This window comes from Protomyctophum parallelum, assembly GCF_964188405.1.
Source record: "Protomyctophum parallelum genome assembly, chromosome: 6".
Lineage (NCBI taxonomy): Eukaryota > Metazoa > Chordata > Actinopteri > Myctophiformes > Myctophidae > Protomyctophum > Protomyctophum parallelum.
Genome location: NC_139701.1, coordinates 24539487 through 24561979, shown reverse-complemented (window position 1 = coordinate 24561979; position 22493 = coordinate 24539487). Strand labels below are relative to the sequence as shown.

The following is a 22493-nucleotide window of genomic DNA, read 5'->3' as shown; positions in this document are numbered from 1 at the left end:
GTGTGTGGATGTGGATACCTTTGTTGGTGGTAAATACTGTAGTGGTATGCATTGTCACTGGCGTGTGTGTGTGTGTGTGTGTGTGTGTGTGTGTGTGTGTGTGTGTGTGTGTGTGTGTGTGTGTGTGTGTCTGTGTGTGCGCACACACATGTTGGCGGTCTCTACGCTCCAGTGTCGGGGGCCAGCCTCCCGGCTCTGGCCCCCTGCCCTGCCTATTATCTCATTGATTTCCTCCTCTCCTCTTTTCAATTCTCTCCATTTCCACACTGCCGTCCTTTCCATTAGAGGAGCAATTTAACAGAGTGCCGTGACATGGGAGGAGAGAGAGAGAGAGAGAGAGGCAGAGGAAGGAATGGAGGGGGGGTGTTCTGGGAAGATGGGAAGCATAAAGTGGGGAGAGGAGGAAGAGCTATAGCAGAGGATGTGGGCGGAGGAGGAGGTGTTGCCAAGGGGGGAGGGAGGTGGTGCCAAGGGGGGAGGGAGGGGTGCCAGGGTTCTAAAGACTAATATAATTTCAGTCATGTTCAGAGGATTGACTGACGGTGACAGTGGTTTGTGAACTATAAGCACTGGGTTCTGTTTCTCCCCTATACTTCCCTTTTAAGCCTTTTATTGAAGGTGGTGATTAGAGGTGTGCAGCCATCTACCCTTTTCTTTTCACCTCTATTTGGCACTCGTTCCGCGTTTCTCTGTTCAGTCCAGTTTTAATTTGGTTCAAATTGCTTCACTGGCACAGCTGCTGAATTAACAATAGTGGCCCGGAGTGGATTATAACGCATTGCAATAGATAATGATCACATCAAAACTCTTTCTGGCTGTCTCTCTCCCAGGTCTGTGCTCCAGAATCGTCTCAGGGCTCCCCAGGACAGACACCTGTCGTCGCAGCGCTGGAGGGGTCGCGGCATCCGCTGGATCGGGGGCTCCCTGTACAGAGTGTCCGCTAATAAGCTGTCCCGTGCCCCGGCAAGCAGCCCGCCAATCAACCGGACAGGTGCGCTGACAGGCCACTGACACTTTACTACTCACTCTCACAAGCAACCTAAAAGAAATGAAGAAGAATGAGAGAGAGAGAGAGAGAGAGAGAGTGCATATTTATGTTCTGTTTGTGCTTGTTGTGTCTATAGGACATGTATCATGGGGTTCACCGGGTGGGGGGTGATAGAGCACTGTTTATTCATGTTCTGGCCCTGTCCACTGCCAACGTAATATACTGGAGGGGGAGTGCCTGCTGGATTTGCCATCTGAAATGATAAAGTTGTCATCTGTCAGAGAGGCATGGGGGAGGGCCCGCGGAACTGGACCGTGCAGATTAAAGCCTAGATCTACCCTCCTCTCTCTCTCTCTCTCTCTCTCTCTCTCTCTCTCGCACGCGCTCTCTCTCCTGATTCTCCCCCTTTCATATATCTCTTTCTTCCCTCTTTTTTCACTGTCTCTCTCACACACACACACACACACACACACACACACACACACACACGGAGTAACATCCCGAGTGTTAATATAACTCTTCAGTGTGTACACATGTGTGTAACCGCTAACGTTCAACCTGTGGGGTGAAATTGAAGAGCTCTGGTCTGTTAAGCTCGTGACCGGCATCCTGATACACTTACAGGCATACCAGTATGGTTCGAACACGCCTCAGGTATCCTTCGACAGGAGTTGTGATTTCACATCTCCCTGGCGAGCTCAGGTTCCTCCTCACATTTGTTCCTGGTCCGGTGCCAGCCGGCCTCCTGCAGTCCCCGCAACCACTGAAATCACACCGGAACACACCCTTGACAGGAAAGGGCGCCCTCTGTCCGAACAAGTTCCAAAATTAGACGATCATCTGCCTCCTTTTAACCTTGATTTCCAACTCGCCTTATACTCTTCTCTTCTCTTCTCTTCTCTTCTCTTCTCTTCTCTTCTCTTCTCTTCTCTTCTCTTCTCTTCTCTTCTCTTCTCTTCTCTTCTCTTCTCTTCTCTTCTCTTCTCTTCTCTTCTCTTCTCCTCTCCTCTCCTCTCCTCCCCAGCTGCCTGCCACCCCTCCAGTGGGTGTTTGTAGCAGACAGTGTTTATGATGTTCTCAGATAGAGCTCCAGGGCATGTTTGGCTCTGTCAAACTACCACAGTATAAATAAGCATACTGATATCAAGTTATTATGGCACTTGGCTGGAGAGACACGCACACACACACACACACACACACACACACTCCTCAAACTGCAGTTCATCTACCATGAATAAACCTTAAGCACAGTGCTTCTTTGTTCCACATGTAGGAAAGTGGTCCAGTCCGCACCACTTCTCACCCACCACCTCTCCTTTGGGTCGGCCCTCCAACACCCTGTATGCCAGGTATGCTCTGTGTATGAATAACAACAATAACCGTTAACTTCAGCTTTTTGTCATAACTGGTGTCACATTGGCCATTGACAATGCAAGGAGAATTTCTGAGAAAATCTGCCTTTTGTGCTAACACAAACATTAACTGCCATTGACAATGGTTAAAAGATAATAGCATAAGTTGGCAAATGAATTGGCAAATGAATGAATATACTTCATGAGGAAGTATATTACTTTTTTATTGGATGATGTACGGTAAGAGCGCCCCTCACTTCACACGGGTGTGATTTTTACCTTTTATACGTGGAATTCAGTTCTTAACAAGCAGTACTGTATGTGTGCTGCTTGTAAAGATGAGACACAGCAGAGAAACCGTGTGAAAATATAATGATTTTCCAAGGAGACGGTTGACAGTTGATAATATCAGCTTACATGTTTCACACAACCACATGTCAGATTGTAGGGATCGTTTATTGGACACAGCCTAGCAGTGCCATTGTCTATTAATTGAGCTTTACACAGAAAAATTGATTTATAAACATTAAGGATTTTGATGTGTATTGTGTATTGACATACAATAAGCTTATTAAGCCTTAACCATTTAAACCATAATTATTCAACCAGTGTCCCCCAGTGGTCTATACTAGACCCCCCCCCCTCCTTTTTTCCCTCTTCACCGCATGACACTATTAGCTTGTAGATCGGCTATTTTTGCCAAATGTTCGACTCCACAATAGGGATGCTAGGATTCATGTGGTATGGACTCTCTCTCTCTCTCTCTCTCTCTCTCTCTCTCTCTCTCTGTGTGTTTGTATTTGGTGAAGCCGTGCGGTCCAGAGGAGCCTAGCCATCATCAGACATGCTCGTCACAAGAAGCCACAGGAGAAACAGTACTGCATGTACTACAACCGCTTTGGCAAGTGCAACCGGGGCACCGACTGTCCCTACACCCATGACCCTGACAAGGTGGCCGTGTGCACCAGGTAACTCCCTACACCCATGACCCTGACAAGGTGGCCGTGTGCACCAGGTAACTCCCTACACCCATGACCCTGACAAGGTGGCCGTGTGCACCAGGTAACTCCCTACACCCATGACCCTGACAAGGTGGCCGTGTGCACCAGGTAACTCCCTACACCCATGACCCTGACAAGGTGGCCATGTGCACCAGGTAACTCCCTACACGCATGACCCTGACAAGGTGGTTGTGTGCACCAGGTAACTCCCTACACGCATGACCCTGACAAGGTGGCCATGTGCACCAGGTAACTCCCTACACGCATGACCCTGACAAGGTGGTTGTGTGCACCAGGTAACTCCCTACACCCATGACCTGACAAGGTGGCTGTGTGCACCAGGTAACTCCCTACACCCATGACCTGACAAGGTGGCCGTGTGCACCAGGTAACTCCCTACACCCATGACCTGACAAGGTGGCTGTGTGCACCAGGTAACTCCCTACACCCATGACCCTGACAAGGTGGTTGTGTGCACCAGGTAACTCCCTACACCCATGACCTGACAAGGTGGCCGTGTGCACCAGGTAACTCCCTACACCCATGACCTGACAAGGTGGCCGTGTGCACCAGGTAACTCCCTACACCCATGACCCTGACAAGGTGGCCGTGTGCACCAGGTAACTCCCTACACCCATGACCTGACAAGGTGGCTGTGTGCACCAGGTAACTCCCTACACCCATGACCCTGACAAGGTGGTTGTGTGCACCAGGTAACTCCCTACACCCATGACCTGACAAGGTGGCCGTGTGCACCAGGTAACTCCCTACACCCATGACCCTGACAAGGTGGCCGTGTGCACCAGGTAACTCCACTCGTCCACCGTAAAGGTCCCGAGTGTCCAAATAATACTGCTGCTCTCATTGGCTAGCTTTAACCCCGAGGCCTCTTGTCTGTTTTCTGCAGGTTTCTACGGGGAACTTGCAAGCAGGCAGACGGAACCTGTCCGTTCTCCCATAAGGTGGCCAAAGAAAAGGTAAAGCCAGGAACATGCGCACGTGGTGTTATTTTAGGTGCTGCCGTGTCCACAAGAAAGCATATAACTTTGGTAAAGACGCAATAGGAGCACTCCTCATCCCAGCGCCACGCCTCATAATTTGGCACTCTTGCGTTTATTTGGCTGAGTCCTCTGGGTTCCTTAAGGTGAAAATAGTTCATAATGTGGAGAGGAGAGCTGCACATAGACGTCACCTTTTCCGACCAGGAGTCCTAGCCCTACTCCTGACAGCCGGGTCTTCAACCAGATCCGCCGCTAGAGCAATCGCAAGGATTCTGTTTCTGGCATCCATCTTTACCGTTAATGATATCCATTGGCTATTTTGGTTAGGCTATTTGTACGAATAATGCAGATGGATGTGACGATTGAACCTTGCAACAATAAGCACTCCATCCGCTTTGAAAGTGCTCGTGGAATTCAGATATTCTTTTTTTATATCGAAAGCACTTCGCCATAGAAGAAACACTGTCTGTGGACACTGACGTTTGTGAGAACCTGTTTGGGGCCAGCGTCAGACATGCATGCGAATGATGATCCATCTCTTGGTGTAGCGATCACAGAGTCATATTCATATTCTTGGCAGAGCTCCTGTTTCTGCGCACTCGTCCCTTTGCTGAGTCCAGGACGCATGACCTGATTTGGGGTTTTGGGGCGCAAGTTGAGGCCGATGGGGTTGTGTGTGGGTGTGTTTGACAGGAGAGTCAAAGTGTGTTCGTGTGTGTGGGTGGGAGTAATTGAGCGAGTGGCTCAAGTATTGAATGATGGAATGTTGTGTTTGCAGCATGCCTTGTCCTGGTTTTCAAGTGGCAAAACACGGAACACTCACACCTGTGGCTGAATGCCGTATTAGGGCCGGGTGGGCAGCAGCAGCAACATGTTCCAACCAGTGCCTCAATGTACACTATATTGGCCTGATTGCCTATTCAGCAAGCAACCCTGCATCTGGAGCAAATGGTTAAAAACTAATTAATACGTTAAAAATAACATAGTGTGGTGTTATATTCCTGATTTGGCCATATTTTGTGTGTGTGTGTGTGTGTGTGTGTGTGTGTGTGTGTGTGTGTGTGTGTGTGTGTGTGTGTGTGTGTGTGTGTGTGTGTGTGTGTGTGTGTGTGTGTGTGTGTGTGTGTGTGTGTGTGTGTGTGTGTGTGTGTGTGTGTGTGTGTGTGTGTGTGTGTGTGTGTGTGTGTGTGTGCGTGTTCCACAGAGGGGGCTCTTATGCGTGGGTGAATGTCTTGAGTGTACGCAAGCTTTCATTATGATAGGAGGAATAGCCTTGTCCGAATAGGGGAATTTTTAGACATTTAGGGGAACGAGAAAAGCAGACTTTTTCCCCCCCTTTGACAAAACAGGTGCACAGAACACGCACACACACAATGCTGTGCACCTGTGTCAGTTGTCATGCTGTGGTCTCTAAGTGCTGAGAGCCCAGCTGTCTGTTTGCAATGCCATCTCTCTCAGGGCCCCACCTGTCCCTATCACCCCCACCATTCCCTTCCCTTCTCTGTCTGCTCTGCTTTACTCCCCAGCAGTCTCTCTCCCGCAGGGCGCCACTTAAAAGCCTGCTCCCCTTTCACATGGACCCCCTTAACAGAACTGAACGGGAGTTGGGGAGGGGATAGTTCAGGGTTATGCACCCTCCCACCACCGAACTTGATCCAGGCACTAGCAGGCACTAGCCTCCCCCTGCCCCCCCCACTCTACCGCACACACTCACTCACACAAATAACTTGAAACCAAAGCCTCCATTGCTGCCCCCACTCCACACCCCACCCCTCCCGCTCCTCCTCCCAGCCTGCTCCTGGCGGGGATACACACACCCTGCACATAAACACATCATGATAGCCGGACAAGCTGCGGCCTGGATAAATATTTCTGTAGCAGTTAATTAGGTAGAAGCGATCCCCGCACCCGACTAGATGGGCTCCCTCTCATGTTCCCCTCCCCAGCCCACCCTTATTGGCAGTCGCTCCCTGCCGAACCCCCATGGAGGTATATTTAGTGTTGCCCTCCACCGAGCTCACCCCGCCATCCGAAACGGTAGATCTCTGTCTTGGACACGCAGACAGACACACCTGCACCCACGTCGTCAGACCCGCATTCACTTTCACTTCCAAGCGCTGTCAACTGCAATCACGCCTCTCTGTGTGGCACAGATTGTTTGGCAGACAGGCCATGTGCATTGTTACCCCATTGACTGTGTTGTTTGGTTTGGAGAAGCAACTTATGTATGCGTGTGTTTACACGTACATAGAAAGAAAATAAAACACTACCCTCTCATATCCCCTGCATCCGGTCTTCTGTTTCATTCTCATATTTGCTTTTTTTCTATTTCTCCCTCTTTCTTTTTCTCTCGGTCTGTCTGTTTTTCTGCCCTTCTCTAGATGCCAGTGTGCTCGTATTTCCTGAAGGGAATCTGCAACAACAGTAACTGCCCGTACAGTCATGTGTACGTCTCACGAAATGCTGCCGTGTGTCAGGATTTCATCAAGGGCTACTGCCCTCAGGGAGAGAAGGTAAAATACACACACACCGCACACGCGTGCGCACACACACACACACACACACACACACACACACACACACACCCCGCACGCTCACACACTCACACTGTGACTGAGGCATAATTGTCTCCACCAGGCCGAAGGCATGTGGGGAGAGTATGTTTTGCACTCCGTCCGTCCGCGTGTCCGTCCGTGTGTCCGTGTGTCCGTGTGTGTGTCCGTGTGTCCGTGTGTCCGTGAACAGCTAATCTCGGCCACCGTTAACCCGGTCGATGCCATATTTTGCACACACACTCCCTGGATGCCAACCATGAACCTCTGCCCCAAACTTTCCAGAACGGCCTGTTATAGCGCCACCAGGAGGCCGCTTTGTGCAAAACAAGTTTTTCAATGCCATATTTTGCACACACACTCCCTGGATGCCAACCATGAACCTCTGCCCCAAACTTTCCAGAACGGCCTGTTATAGCGCCACCAGGAGGCCGCTTTGTGCAAAACAAGTTTTTGCACAGTACACCTACAGATTTTGTCCAAACATCACGCAAATTGGTACACAGTCTCTCTAGAGCCATTCAACGAAACGGGTCTTTCAGATTTATCAGACTCCATCCTGATTGGTTAAGATTGGCTTCCAAAGTTCACAGGAGTGCTCAGTTTCAAACAAAATGCTGCAAATCATGAACACATCGCGTGATTTCCGTGAAATTGTGCACCCACATTCCCACTAGGCCGAGGACGAAATGCCACATGAACAATTTCAACTCAGCCTCAAGGTGGCGCTATAACTGGCCGAAAAGTGTTTTTACCTCTAACTGCACGGATCTGTGGATAACCTGGTGGAGACCTGTGCCCGGAAGGGCACTTTTTCTAGTTCATAGTTGTTTTAGAAAATGTCTGTTGATCTTGTGCATGCCCCAGGTGTACCGGAGGATGAATGCTAGTTGTTGTCTAAATTGAATGTGCATGCCCTTTCATTTATTTACATAGGGAGATGCCCTGTGAATTATCTGCAATTAAGCCATGGGGAACAGCTTTTCAATCTCTGAAACTCATTTTGTTAAAAATAATTAAATAAAGTAGAATGGCAGGAACAGATAAACGAAAAAGAAACGTCGACGACGCTGAGCCAGAAAGACATCACTGAATAAATTCAGAAAAATTTCCTTGATGATTCCTATATTGTGTCCAAACTTAACACACAGTAAGTCCTTTTTTTTATGTCATATGAAAGCAGGGAATCATAGCTTCGAATTGACATTGACATTTATTCTCCATTGCTCTGTAAAGCACTTTGAGCTGCATTTCATGTCATGAAAGGTGCTATACAAATAAGGTTTTATTATTATTATTATTATTATTGGTTGTTCAGTTTTGACCCACCAGTTTTGGAGATATGGCTTATAGCAGGGGTGAAAATATTAAAACACCCAAGGGCCAACTACATAATTTTGCTTCAGATTTAAACGATTCTGTTTAACTATCATCATCAATATTTAATATCAATGGTCTTTTGTCAGGTGTGTGCTGTGAACAAAGTGTATCTCAGCTTTATGTCACATTACTAAATGTAACCAAGCAAGCAAGGTAAAAAAGGTAATTTTCCCTTCAATATGGCGTTTACAAAACAAACATTGAACTAAAGACAAACATTAAACCTGTATATGGTTTCACAAGAATGAAACAAGAAAGAAAGCAGAACAAGGAACACTGACAAAGTGAAAAAACTTTAATGTAAAAAAGAATGTACTGTTGGGCGGGGCCGTTCATAATACAATTCAGGTATGAAGCTGCATGCCGTATAAAATTCGTCCCAGGATGTGGCCGCACTTTGGACACAGCTGGCTTATAGAGTAATGTCTTACAGAAAACGGCGAGTTGAGAAAACAGACTTGAAGTTGAAAGGTTCACTTCTGTGGTCTTTCTCTAACATTACACCGAGCTACATGTTTAAGCATTTACTTCATATTTACATTTCAGCTTCAGAGATTTCAGCTCTGACGTTTATTTCAGACATGCTCTAGTATGTGAAGAATCCTGTGCTATTATCTCATTTTGGATAGTTGCAGAGACAATTGGCCTCATTCACAAAAGCTTTCTTAATTTCTTCAGTATTAAAAATTGCGGTCGCACAGATATGCCCATATATGGACTGGACATGCCTGATGTCAGTGTCATATCATTGGATCAGAGCATGTTTATTTTATAAGGCTGTGGGGCTGCAGTTAGCCCAATGTTCATGTCGGCCCCATTCATCATATAATTGGAACAGAGTGCGGTTATTTGTTGCTGCTGTTAACAGAATGTTGCGGCTTCGCTGCAAGACCAAAAACGGGACTCAGATAATGCAGGGCCTGACCCACCAGTCCCGTGTTCAGGAACTGAAGAGTAAGGTGGAGGAACTCACTGGCATCCCCTGTAATGTGCAGAAAATCATGGTCGGTTACCCGCCATCCAGCCTTGACCTCCGAAACGGAGACGCCCACCTCAAGGATTATCCCATCAAATCTGGAGACACACTCATCGTTGAGGAAGATGATAACAAACCAAAGCCTCGGGACAGTTCTCCTTTGACCAAGGCCCTGCAGCTAGAAGCTGTCCCGGTACTGACACGCCGTGTGGTTCCCGCTGACAACTCTTGCCTCTTTACCAGTATCAACTACGTGGCTGAGGGCGGCGTCTATGACCCGGCATGCGCCCCCGGGATGCGAGGCCTCATCGCACGGATTGTCTCCAGTGACCTGGCAGCGTACTCTGAGGCGGTGCTCGGGAAGACCAACGCTGAGTACTGCTCCTGGATCCAACGTAACGACACGTGGGGCGGCGCCATCGAGGTGTCCATCCTGTCCAAGTACTACCGCTGTGAGATCTGTGTGGTGGACACGCAGACGGTGCGCGTGGACCGCTTTGGCGAGAACGCCGGCTACCTCAAGCGCGTGCTTCTCATCTACGATGGCATCCATTATGACCCGCTGCAGAAAGAGATCCTCGGTTCGGATGTCCCGCCCCAGACGATCTTCTCCACCGTGGACGACGTGATCTTGGCCCTGGCCCTGGAGCTCGCGGATAAGGCACAGAGCAAGCGGCAGTTCACGGACGTCAACCGTTTTGCGCTGCGCTGCCTGGTGTGCCAGACGGGCCTGGTGGGGCAGAAAGAGGCACGGGACCATGCCAAAGAAACGGGCCACACCAACTTCGGAGAGGTGTGAACTAAACAAGTTATTTCTTGTATCAAGGCCCACAAGTCTCCCATGTATCATGGCTCTTAGTTGGTGTATGTCTGCTGCTGTTAGTCATGGAGTCACTAAATGGTTAGTTTGCTGTAATTTGTTTCAACCTTTTTTCATGTGTTCTCTGACTTTATTAATTTTCTTATGAAGATGATTGCCAAGCAAGCATTACTTTTATCATCGGTATTAACTTCCTAGGCTAAAAGAAAGCTGGGATGAGAGAAGTCACACTTGTGTGAAGTGAGCGGTGCCTTTAATGATTTGATCTGCTGCACCCATTATCATTATCAACTACATGACATTATAGTAATTTATTTTTTATTCATCATAGTAATTTATTATTTTGGCATTTACTTGGCCCAATAAGTTTATACGGAATACGGAGTTCCGTAAAAAGTCCATAGACTTCTATGCCACATGACGTCACGGGAGCACACACAAAGCCACACGTTTATCACGGCCCCCTTTAACAGACACAATTCTAGAACTGATGAAGCAAATTGTAAATGTGGCCATTGTGGGTGGGCTACACAACTGGAACTTATTCTCATTAAGATAAAGTTCAGTTCTTGCACACAGCTCTTGTTGGGTGCAACAAAGCAAGCAGACCACAGAGCAATCGTCTTTTTTATTGTGGGCACAAAACAAACATTTCAGCCATCATCAGCATCACACTGATTATTATCTAAAGCAGCGGTTCCCAAACCTTTGGTCATGCACCCCCTGTTACCTCCTGACCTAGCTGACACACACACCCCCCCCCCACATGGAAATATAAATTACATAAGCTATATAGAGACATACATTTCCTATTTATCCACATATATGCAACCTGAATATGGCATATATAATAATATATGCAGCAAAGGCTATATTCTGCAATCTGCATATACTTGCCATATATTGGCATACTATGTTAATATATTTAAAATAAAACCATAGCACCACCCATTATTAGCCTTTTCATGTCACGCACCCCCTAGGAGGCGCCCGTGCACCACAAGGGGTGCACGCACCACAGTTTGGGAACCACTGACTAAAGTCTATCAATAGAGGGTATGCACATGCATAAAGTGAGTAGCAAAGTGACTTTAACATCATTTGATCCAATCAGATAGGACTTTTCTTTTTGGTTGTATTGGCTGTCAAGGCCAGACATTATGATGATGATGATGTCATGCACATACAGTACCTTCTATATAAAGTTGTAGTTGTGGTGGGCGTGTTTGTGGTGGAAACACAGATATTCCCATATATGGACTGGACACACGCCGATCAGCAAATACTGTATGACCATATCTGGACAGGACATATGTGATGTCGGGACAAATCGGCATTGTTAGGCAGCGGTTAAAATCAGCTCAAATCGCCATTGAACGTTTTCTGTTGTGTGTGAGATCGAAACCAAAGCTTGAACGACGAGAGAGAGGCGGGCAAGAGAAGAAAGAGGGAGAACCTCATCACAGAGAGAGGGGAGAGAGCCTGTTTCTCCCAAGCAATAACCCGGGCCAATGCTGTGTACTGAAACCTGATCAATGATAACACCGGCCAAGCGATATACTCCATGCAAGTATACAATGCTAATGACAATGCTGTTTCCAGTCGGGCGTCGGCACGAACACGCATCTCCTCTGGTGAACATATTCGCTATGATGGAGGTAATAAACCCACATAGTTACATTTGACACTATAGCTTGCCACGGTCTGTTGTTATAGAAACCCTCCCGTCAACACACGTCATGCTTAACGAGCCGTGCACAATGCGTGTTAACTGCCTACTATCTACCTCTATTGCTTGGTAGCCGTGTGTGGCACAGAGGGCTGATGCATAAGTCCTTCCTGAGCGCATGAAGTTTCATGGCAATCTGTGCCCTTGATTTTAGGATGCAGTACTGTGTGTGCAATTGGAATTTGTGTTCACTGTGAGCACAACGAAAGCATAGAAAGAAAGGAGGGAGAAGCTACGTAACATGAAGAGGTGGACAGATTGACTGACAGACCAATTTCGCCAATCTTGGAGCCCTTCCGCTAAAGCCTGCAGCTTTAGGCTGGGGATGTTAGGAGGTACTGGTTTCACCAGCTTTAGGCTGGGGATGTTAGGAGGTACTGGTTTCACCAGCTTTAGGCTGGGGATGTTAGGAGGTACTGGTTTCACCAGCTTTAGGCTGGGGATGTTAGGAGGTACTGGTTTCACCAGCCGAGCCAACCTGCAGGAGGTACAAACGCCTCCGAGTGACCATAAACATCCTGTCACAGGAAATGGCAGAAACTCCGTACTGTGACAAATTTGCTGCAGCATGTCAGAGGGAGGTCCAGGTGTTAGAATCACTGGTTCCAGTGCTGTACACCCCTTCAGAGAGTTGCAGAATACACTACAACACTTTTGTCCTCTCTGTCCTTTCTCTGTTTCGTTAAGCCCTTCCAAAGCCAAAGAAACCGTTTGGTTGTTGTCTGCTGCTGCAGGCTCAATAATCTACTTTTTTTACCTCATTACGGTGGGCATGTCAACCGTTATTTGATTGACAGGTTGATGGTCCAATACTAACATTTGTCAGTACTGCACCACTAGTCTCGTCTACTTTCACTGTAACTAGTCAGAAACCCATGCAGAGTACCTGCTTGTATTTGGGTGAGCCGTGATTTTATGCAGCTAATAAAATTATATGCATTTAATATACCCTAATAACCTCTTCAAATTCTTTAACTCGATTCCGCATTTCACAGATGTAAGAAATTGGAATTATAGTTGGTGCACACACACACGCTTGCCGTGCGCGCACACACTCACACTCACACACGCATGCATATGGATTACAGGTTACACATTATACCACTACGTTGGAGCCAAGGCTAAAATAAATCTGGCTCTACTTGCTGTGTTTAATTTGTGAGTGTAATGTGACAACATCTCTCGATAGTAATGATCTGCGTTTACTGTGTGTTCACCGCTGCAGAAGGGAGCTGTGTTCGTGGGGCCAGCAGAACATGCAAAACGCACTGTAATGTTCATAGTTCGCTCTGCTGATGTTGAACGAGCAGAGCCACAAACACTGAACACACACACACACACACACACACACACATGCTGCATGCATGCATGTACGCACAGGCAGGCAGGGACAGCTGCAGGGGCCTGTGGTTCATAGTGGCATTACTGTAGTGACTGAGTGACACTTTGAGGACCTGATGGGTAACAGAGCCCCTGGCTCCACATGGCCTTAGACATGCCTCTGACTGTCCCCACATCCACTTCAAACATTTTCACTTGACTCCTCCTCCCTTAAACCTAATTTATGCTATACTGTATGTCACACAGCGGTGTGACGCTCGCCCAAATCAATTGAATTGATTGATTGGTTTGATTTGAATTCATACTTTTTTTTTAAATCCCTGAAAATATATCGATTTTTCGGCCGTCGGCACAGTCGTGCAACGATGCATAAATCGAGCCCCTCACAACACATCCCATCGATTTATACTTGGTTTCATGCTGGTGTCTGAAATGAGCAGCTTGACAAGATCACATCGTGTCGCGTTGCAGCGCATTGTGAAGCTTGTAGATCTTAGATCTGTTATGTTCTGTGTATGATATGGCAAGCAGCCAAGTATATTAACCCCGTTTTTCTGAGGGCGTTCCCCAATATATATACAGTACCCTACTCTCCCTCTCTTCCCTTTGTCTCTCTATCACTCTACCTCTCCTCCCGCTTGTTGTTTTTTTGAGGCAGAGGGGGTGAAACAGATGATTTTTCACACTGTCAGAGCTCATTTAAATATCGCACGGGGAAATGAGGATATATAAAACAAAAGGGATATTAATATTTATTCTATTAGCTGAAGTGCTTAGGTCTGTGATTTCCGTGTGTGTGTGTGTGTGTGTGTGTGTGTGTGTGTGTGTGTGTGTGTGTGTGTGTGTGTGTGTGTGTGTGTGTGTGTGTGTGTGTGTGTGTGTGTGTGTGTGTGTGTGTGTGTGTGTGTACATACTGTACATGCGCACATCTATTGTGCATGCAAGCAAGTGCACATGCTCATATTTGTGTGTGTGTGTGTGTGTGTGTGTGTGTGTGTGTGTGTGTGCGCACTGTGCTGCGATGGTCTGGCTGCTCCGTGATGGATAGCAGGCAGTAATTATAGATGTGAAAGTGCTGAGGATGGCACTCTGGGCCAGGCAGGCAGACAATCCAGCAGCTCAGGGGTTAAAGCCTGGCTCGTCGTCTCCATCTTCCTCCCCTCTCCTCCTCCTCCTCCCCCAGCCAACCACCCCCCCCCCCCCCCTCCAACCTGGCTTTGTCTCACAGTCATTCTCCTGCTGTGTCTCTTCCTTGTTATAACTTGCCAATTTGTCCCTGTGATTTCTTTGTGTTATATTGACTGATATACTTTTTTTCCCGTCTTTTCTTTTGTCTATTCTTGCATGTTTTTATTTCATTATTTCCCTTATTCCTCTTATCTCGTGGATTTTATCTTTTTCTTTCTTTTTTAAGTTTTCCTTGTCAGTATTCTGATAATCCTGTCTGGGAGGAGGTACTGGGCACTGGAGTAAACCTCACAGCAATCCTGAGTGTTCATTTAACTCTTGAGAGTGGGTCCAAGACTGAGCAGTGTACAGTGTGGTCAGGTGTGACTCTGACCTTTGAACTCCATCAGGTGTTATAGTAATTATTTGGCGGTGTAGGAGCATAGACGTGTTCCTCCATCATCCTCCATGCTAAGTTGGCCCGTAAAATGTTAATGTAACTGAATGTCTCTCTGCCATTTCTTCTCTCACTCTGTTTTATCTCTTTATATTATCTCTCGCTAGTCTGTTTGCCACCCCCACCCCTCCCTCTGTCTCCCTCTCCATCTCTCTTTCTCTCCGTCTCTCTGATGGTAAATGTGCTGACTCGTCCTGGTTTGGGCCCAGCAGAGAGATTTCTAATAGGCCCCTGAGACGTCCCAGCATTCCTTAAATCAAGTGGAAAATTGTTAACTTGGTGTGGAATAAAGACGTCCTGTCCACTCTTTTATTCCCTCTTTTTACCCTCCTCATTTCCACTGACTCTCTTGCTACCTCCACCCCCCCACCCACCCCATCTCCCCCCCCCGTCTCCCCCCCCCGTCTCTCTCTCTCTCTCTCTCTCTCTCTCTCTCTCTTCTCGCTGTCTGTCTGTCTGGAGACCTTTTATGAAAATGAGGATGTATGGCACTGCAGGGAGGTAGCTCGTTATGTACTTTTCTTCGTGTGTGTGTGTGTGTGTGTGTGTGTGTGTGTGTGTGTGTGTGTGTGTGTGTGTGTGTGTGTGTGTGTGTGTGTGTGTGTGTGTGTGTGTGTGTGTGTGTGTGTGTGTGTGTGTGTGTGTGTGTGTGTGTGTGTGTGTGTGTGTGTGTGTGTGTGTGGATACGCTTGTGTTTCACATCAATCGGCTGCGCAGATTGGCCAAGCTATGTGTGACGTGCATGTTTGTGCATCTGTCATAGTACTGACATCATAGACTGGCCTCTAACTACTCTGACAACGGCCACTAGCTGCTTTATAAACTATTATAAACTATACATTTATGTGTGAGCAGCACGCTACTGGGCCAAATGCAGGAAAGTAATTTCACGCAGTTAATACCATCTTTATAAGGTATCAAATGTGTGCTTCGTGCACAATGCATTTGAGATGGTACTAATTCTATTTAAAAGAAATATACATTTGACATCTTTTAGCCCACTATGTTTGTTTTGTTTCTTAGTTTCTGTTACTGCTTGCATCTACACGTCTGCTGCTACAACGACTACATATCACCTCTGGGATTAATTATCTGTTCTTATCTTGGTGGGTTGTCCGGTGACAGACGGGGTCAAGGCAGTTCAGTGCCCTAACGTCACTCACCAAATATAACGCAATATACATCATTCACAGCGGTGGTTTAATCATGTCACACTGTGGGTTTCATCTTTTTGTGGCCGACTTTAAAAATGGCAGTACGATAACGATACGAGCCATTTGACGTGCGAACTGATCCCGGGCTGCCCTGGCCTCCAGGGTTCCAGGAACATGGGTGTGAGGGAATGAGAGATGGCTCTGATGGCAGCGGGATGGAGAGGGAATACAGACAAGGTGTGTAGGAGACGGGACTGTTGCCACAGTCAAGGCTGTGACAGGTTGGCCTGCAACACAGGTTGACCAATAGTCCATGCTGTTCCCAGAAACAAGATCTCTAGATCCCACATGCACGGACGCACGAGCGCACACACACACACACACACACACACACACACAGTACACACAACACACACACGTTTCCCCAATCCACACACTATTTCTGGATCAACCTGCTCCTACCCACCCCCAGTCCTACGCTCCTCACCCACTCTATACATACACGCACACACGCACACACACACACACACACACAAACTTGTACACACATACGCATCGCACCCTGCACCCCATAGTGAGTATAATTAGCCCTTCTGACAGGTGGGAGGGATCGGATCTCGTGGAGAATGAAGCTACCAATTTACGCCCCTATTACACCGTCATACACAGGCATCTGAATGCTCACACACTCATGCACAATGCTCCTCAAAAATTAGACTAGCAATGACCCACTTACCCAAATCACCCGTTTCACGTTTAAGGACATTGTTGGCTATTAACATCGCTGAACGGATGGGGTTGTCTACACCTATGTGGCCTTAGAAGCCATACTGTACTGGTATTAATATAGTCATAAGTAAAGTAATATTACTCTTGTTCTCATATTTCTGTTGGCGACTGGAAGCTAATCCATCAAGATTAGATTTTTGTTGCTCTATAAACTCCTGCCTCGCTTTCTACAAGTGTGCTCTTTATAGATAAGTAAAAGGAGAAACAAAAGTTTAACCGTAGTTTGGATTCATCAGTATAAAATAAATAAATACATTTAGAAAAAGACATTGGCTATTTGTCTAGTTTGCTGTTTGTGTCGATCAGTTTCACTTGCGCCAAATTAATTCACTTCTTTCAAATTGCTCAACATGAAAAGGCATGCCTGACTTTTTATAGTTTTGAAATTTGTTCTTTCTATGTCTATGGACACTGTTTTACAAAAAGGGGATATGATGTTAGCCAAAATGCCATGGACTGTGCATGGCATTGGCGTCGTTCTCCCTGAGCCAAGCATGCGCCTGACTAGGTGCTGCAATCCTTTTTATACCTTTAGAAACGTGGGTGGGGATGATAAAGTCACACATTATATTTACCTTTTTAAGTCGTCATTTATACTTGAGTGTCACACACCGTAAATGGCAGACTTAAAATGTGAGCGACTATTTAAGTTTATTTTTTACCAGCTGCGAAGCAGGCTGGTCTACAATCGTGGTAGTGGCAACTTATCATTTAATTGGCTGCTGTAGTCACCTAAATTCCTGATTGGCTGCCTCGTCTCTTAACAACCAGACCAACCAGCCTCTAGCCGACCTCTCAGCCAATGGGATAGTATTGCATTGCAGCCAGCCACACACACCCAAATACAGATAGACACAGATATTTGCATTTCATATCACAATTCTGCAGATATAATAACACAGCTGGGTAGTTAATTGATGTTAATCGATTCTTGTTTTTTGAACGACTAAGCTCGTGGGGCCTCTATGGCGGGCGAAGCACTCGTTACTCACTCCGGGCAGCGAACCCCCCGCGCCTCCGCCTCCCAGTTCTTCTGCGTGTGTAGTGTCAACGCACATGTGTCATACACACGTACTCACACACATGTGCATGCACACGACACAGTTTTGGTATGGAATGGAAATAATATAATAATTAGGCCTGCATCGCTTTGCCTAAAACACTGAATTATGAAAATGACCGCAATTGGAAAAAGCCTGCCACTGGCTCCCATTTGTTGAAGAGAGATCCATACATTTTCAAATTATTTTGTTATTATGCTTAAATTATCAATTTGGCTAAATCCCACTGATAAAGTATAGGCTATGGCATTCATAACTATTTAATATTGCCTACCGCATAGGATTGTACAATTATATAGCCTACATTTAACAAACAAGCTTGATTGACCTATTAAGTAAATAGGTCAATACAAAAACTGTTACGAGGATAAAACCAGAAAAAGCACTAAGACTTGTTTATATCGGGTTAAAGTAAAAGGAAAACGTGACAACCGTATGGAAAAAGGGAGAGGAAGAACTGGGAGGCAGAGGCATGGGGGGTGCGCTGCCCGGACTGGTGTAGTAACGAGTGCTTCGCCTACGGCGGTGCCCGTTGGGCACTGGCCTACTTGGAATGATGCAAGTTGGAAATGAATGCCCCACCCAGATATTATGTCTGTGTCCCTTTTATGCCCAACTTCAGAATTATGTCAGATTTCTGTATGTGTCTCTGTGTCCCTTTATTCCTATATATGGAGTTCTGTGTCAGCCATGCCCAAATATGGAGTGTTGGGATGTCAGAACAGGCCCGCTTATGGAGTTCTGTGTCAGGCATGCCCAAATATGTTGAGTGTTGTGAGGTCAGAACATTATGGTCCATTATGGACCCTGGGCAGGGGCCCGGTCCAGAGCCCGAGCAGAGGCCTTTTTGGGGCGGTTCTGGACATCCGTGAGTCCGACCGACTAGACACCGGGCACTGCACTCTCTGTGGTGGTGTGGAACACGCATGTCGAATTTGAAGTCAGTGGGGCTAGCGGTTCTCGAGTTACGTGAATTACAGACGTACACCCAGAGACTTGGTGCATTTATAGTTAGATTAGTATTTATTTTTGTCTCTTCCCCCAGTGTAAGAAGAAACACACCCTAGTGTGTCCAGACTTCTCCAAAACGGGCTCCTGTCCCCAGGGCACCCGCTGCAAGCTGCAGCACCGCCAGAGAGCCAAGCGCAGTGCCAGCACTCCTGGACCCTCGGCCACCAGCAGCACCCCGGCCAAGAGACCCCGGCCCAAAGAGCACACCAAGAGGTCTGTCCAGATCATCCTACCAAACTTTAAACCTGGTGTTCTTATTCTGGGGATGTTTTATAAGCAAAGGTTTTCAAAACAATATTCAAACATTTTCCAAATGTTTTTCCTGCCTAACTTCGTACAACATTTTTCTAGCGTCCCTATTTTGGGGCAAACATTTGTTAAAATAGCAGATGTACAAGCTGGAGAAGAGCATGTATAGACCCCTGAGGGACCCCAGTCACTGCGTAGTCTTATTACTGTAAGGGTTGAGGAGGTTGTCAGGGCTGGGTGTTGTGTTGTTTGGAAAGTTGGTTATGTTTGTAGCATCAGAAGACCTCATCACACAGCTGAGTGTTGTACTGTATGAATGTGTTGGTCACCTCCTGCTGTGTTCGCCCTTCTCCCAGGCCACGTCTGTCTGTCAACATGCCGCTGCCAGAACCAGCCCAGCAGGATGCTGGGGACCCCCCTAAGACGCCTGCGTCTGGTCTTCTGAAGCTGCCGTCTTTCATCTCCCTCTGCAGCTCCCCAGAGGAGGCCGAGGTGCCGGACATGCCACCGGACGGGACTCCGCACATTAAAGGTGAACACGCGTATAGGCCATCCTATCCTATACAATATATAGTAGGCCTGCAAGGTTCCTTACCAATTATTCTATCGCTAGATTTTTTTGTCTAATTGGAATTCTGATCAAATTTCTTTCATATAATCGATTAGTCTGATTAACCACTTAAAACAGTTTAAATGCCAGGGACGACAAGACAAGTTGAATCCAATTATGCACTGATTGCCATGGACGATAAGACGAGTTTCTTTTTTTATATTCTTTTTTTTTTATCCATATTTTGAAAATTCCTGTAATCTGGTGTGCAGGTGATGACATGCACATGACATGCATAATAGAATTACATTTTCTTTCTTTTATTTATAATGGGCTAATTGGCAACGAGAGCCAAAACTGGTGACCACCAGGTGGCGCTGAAAGAGCCATACATTTGTATACTTTGTCGTACAACGGTATCATAAAGGAATCGGAAAAAGGCAAATGTCAGAGGCGTTCAGGTGGTGCAAGTCCTTCGACACCACGCAGAGTCTAGGTTTGAATCCGTGCATCTGGCTTCCCGGGCGTCTACACAAACACAATTTGCTGTGTTCGGAGGAGGGAAGGCGGTTGGGCTGCGGCGGCACCTGCCCGAGCGGGGGAGGAGTAGGAAGGAGGCGCTACGTCCTTCAGGTGGGGACTCCTCATTGGCAGGTGAGCCAGTAGGCTAAAACAGCTGTGGCATCAGTAGGAGGAATTAATTTGCATAACAAAAATAAGATATTTACATGCTCGTAATGCGTCATTGCATTGCGAGGCGTTGTGAGCTTTTTGATTTACTTATTTTAGGGATCCTAAATCCCTAGGGTTTTTTTCTTAAAATCTTCATTTATTATTATTTAATAATCAATTAAATCGAATAGTTTGATTACAGTTAAACTCCTACTACACAGTAAAGATTGTTAATTTAACAAAATGATCACTCCAACACATTTTGCTGTGTAGTGGCCAGAGTTTGAAAATTAAGTTAAAATTACCATCTCTAGATTTGTGCATTGTTCCCTGGAATAAGTAAGGTGTGAAAACCAAGGCCAATACTGTAAACTTTACAGTATTTACAGTGTAAAGGTTCACAAGGCGTATATCTGTGGTACAGTAAGGCGTGAAACGTTTTGCTCAGTATCAAATTGCCGACTGTCCACATATTTTTAGGAAGGGAAAACCTGCTTTTTAAACCTGTGCTGCATACAGTCCTGATTTATCGACTGATAGCGATTATTGGAAACGGCCGGCCGAGTACTTTGTGACAGTGTTTTAACAAGCAACCTAATTATTCTTAAGGGACGGTGGTAATAACGTTTATGTTTTCGGGGAACGAGGAGGCACAGCTGAGCTCTCTGTTGACAGACATGACAGATAGAGGATTAGAAGGGGCAGTCTGCCTTCCTCTCACCCCCTTCTCCACCCAGCCCTGACAGCCCACCTGCCCCTGCCTAATGGACACACACACACACACGTAGGCAGGCACGCACACACACACATACCCCAGTCCTGTGGCATGAAATCCAGTCCATTTTTACACCTCAACTGTAATCTTCCTCACCGTTATACTGCACGCAACTTAGCAATGTTCTCATTTTAACTCTCTAAATTTCCCTAAATGTTTTCCCCCTTATTCCTTCCTGCTCCTCAACCGTCTTTTGTCCATAACCGGTGATATTGACCTGTTCTTAAACGAGACGTTCAGCTGGCAATTAACAGTCAAAAAGGAATCAATTTGCAATTTGCTGTTATGATGATGACTGGCCAACAGTTGTCATTTTGACTGGTGATGCCTTGAACCTTGTAATCGATGCAAATACAGTAGAGTTTTGTTTCTTTTCCCTTTCTTTCTTTTTTTTCATTTCCTACAATTTTATTTAACATATACCGGTATATATTTTCCAAAATAATTAACTAAATGTAAAAAAGAAGAAAAAAAAAAAAACATTACACTCACAGCAAGTTTGAAGTTCTCTTTTGGATCTTGAACAGGAAGGTTTGGGAAACACTTAGTAGAGAGGGCGTTTTCCCCCAAAAATGTCAAGCTGCTGAGTTCAAAATATGTATTTATTTAATTTGTTCGGTTATGTCGTTGATGTTTCACTTTGTTGTGCTGTTTAGTCATTGCTTCTTTAGGGAGGGAGGGGGGGGGTGTACCTTGTTTTGTTTTAGGAAGAAATGTGTGAAATGATATGCAATTACCTTTGCCATATGCTATTTCATTGTAATAAGGGGAAGGGGGGAAAAAAAAAAATATATATATATATATATATATATGCATATGATTGATCAAGCCATAATGCTACTCACGTTAGCCGGTTAGCTAGCAGTGTTGTTAGCACTGCACTGGATCGTTCATATTAATTCACCGTCACCATAAGAATCCATTCTATCCGTTTCTTTCAATCGCCTGTATCTCCTATTCCTTGTCCCAGATGGCATTTTTGGTCAAAACAGCGTTTCTTTGACGGCACGAGCCGACGTTGTGGATGGCTAAAATGTACCGGCATTGATTCGATCATGTAAACAAAGGTTGTCTTGGCAACGTAAAGCTGGCAGGGATAAGCTCACTTCCGGTTGAGGCAAAATGTGGCTTTTCAAAATAAGAGCTCAAATTAAAAAAATGCTGGCATGAATTAGGTCCTAATTTCTCAATAAATGGCAGCAGTAAAAGGGTTAACAGGCCAGATCAAGTCAGAAAATAAATCTAGAATAAGCAACAATATTGCTGACTGTCAAACATCATTGTCCAATGTTGTTTTACAGCAGTGGTTCTCAAACATTTTCATGTCATGGACCACTAATATTCTATATGTATATATATTTATATATATATATTATATATATATTTACTATAATATGTGTACGTCAGATCAGGGGTTTTGTCGGCCAGCGCCAAAAATGCTCCCCGACAGCATAATCGGAGCAAATAC

The 22493-nt window shown here is 46.0% G+C and overlaps 2 protein-coding genes across 2 annotated transcripts in view; both read left to right on the top strand.

Moving 5' to 3' along the window:
* The window catches only part of zc3h3 (zinc finger CCCH-type containing 3), a 72105-nt gene that overhangs the window by 45528 nt on the left and 4084 nt on the right, over positions 1 to 22493 (top strand). Inside the window, exons 5-11 of the mRNA XM_083766888.1 lie at positions 831 to 991; positions 2262 to 2337; positions 3150 to 3308; positions 4249 to 4318; positions 6724 to 6855; positions 18814 to 18992; positions 19385 to 19560. Coding sequence (XP_083623014.1) covers positions 831 to 991; positions 2262 to 2337; positions 3150 to 3308; positions 4249 to 4318; positions 6724 to 6855; positions 18814 to 18992; positions 19385 to 19560 — 953 coding nt within the window. The remainder of the gene's footprint in view (positions 1 to 830; positions 992 to 2261; positions 2338 to 3149; positions 3309 to 4248; positions 4319 to 6723; positions 6856 to 18813; positions 18993 to 19384; positions 19561 to 22493) is intronic.
* Positions 9144 to 10049, top strand: LOC310860122 (ubiquitin thioesterase OTU1-like; the record flags this gene model as incomplete). Its single annotated transcript, XM_083766889.1, has 1 exon — positions 9144 to 10049. One exon carries the CDS (start codon positions 9144 to 9146, stop codon positions 10047 to 10049), a length of 906 nt encoding a protein of 301 aa, XP_083623015.1.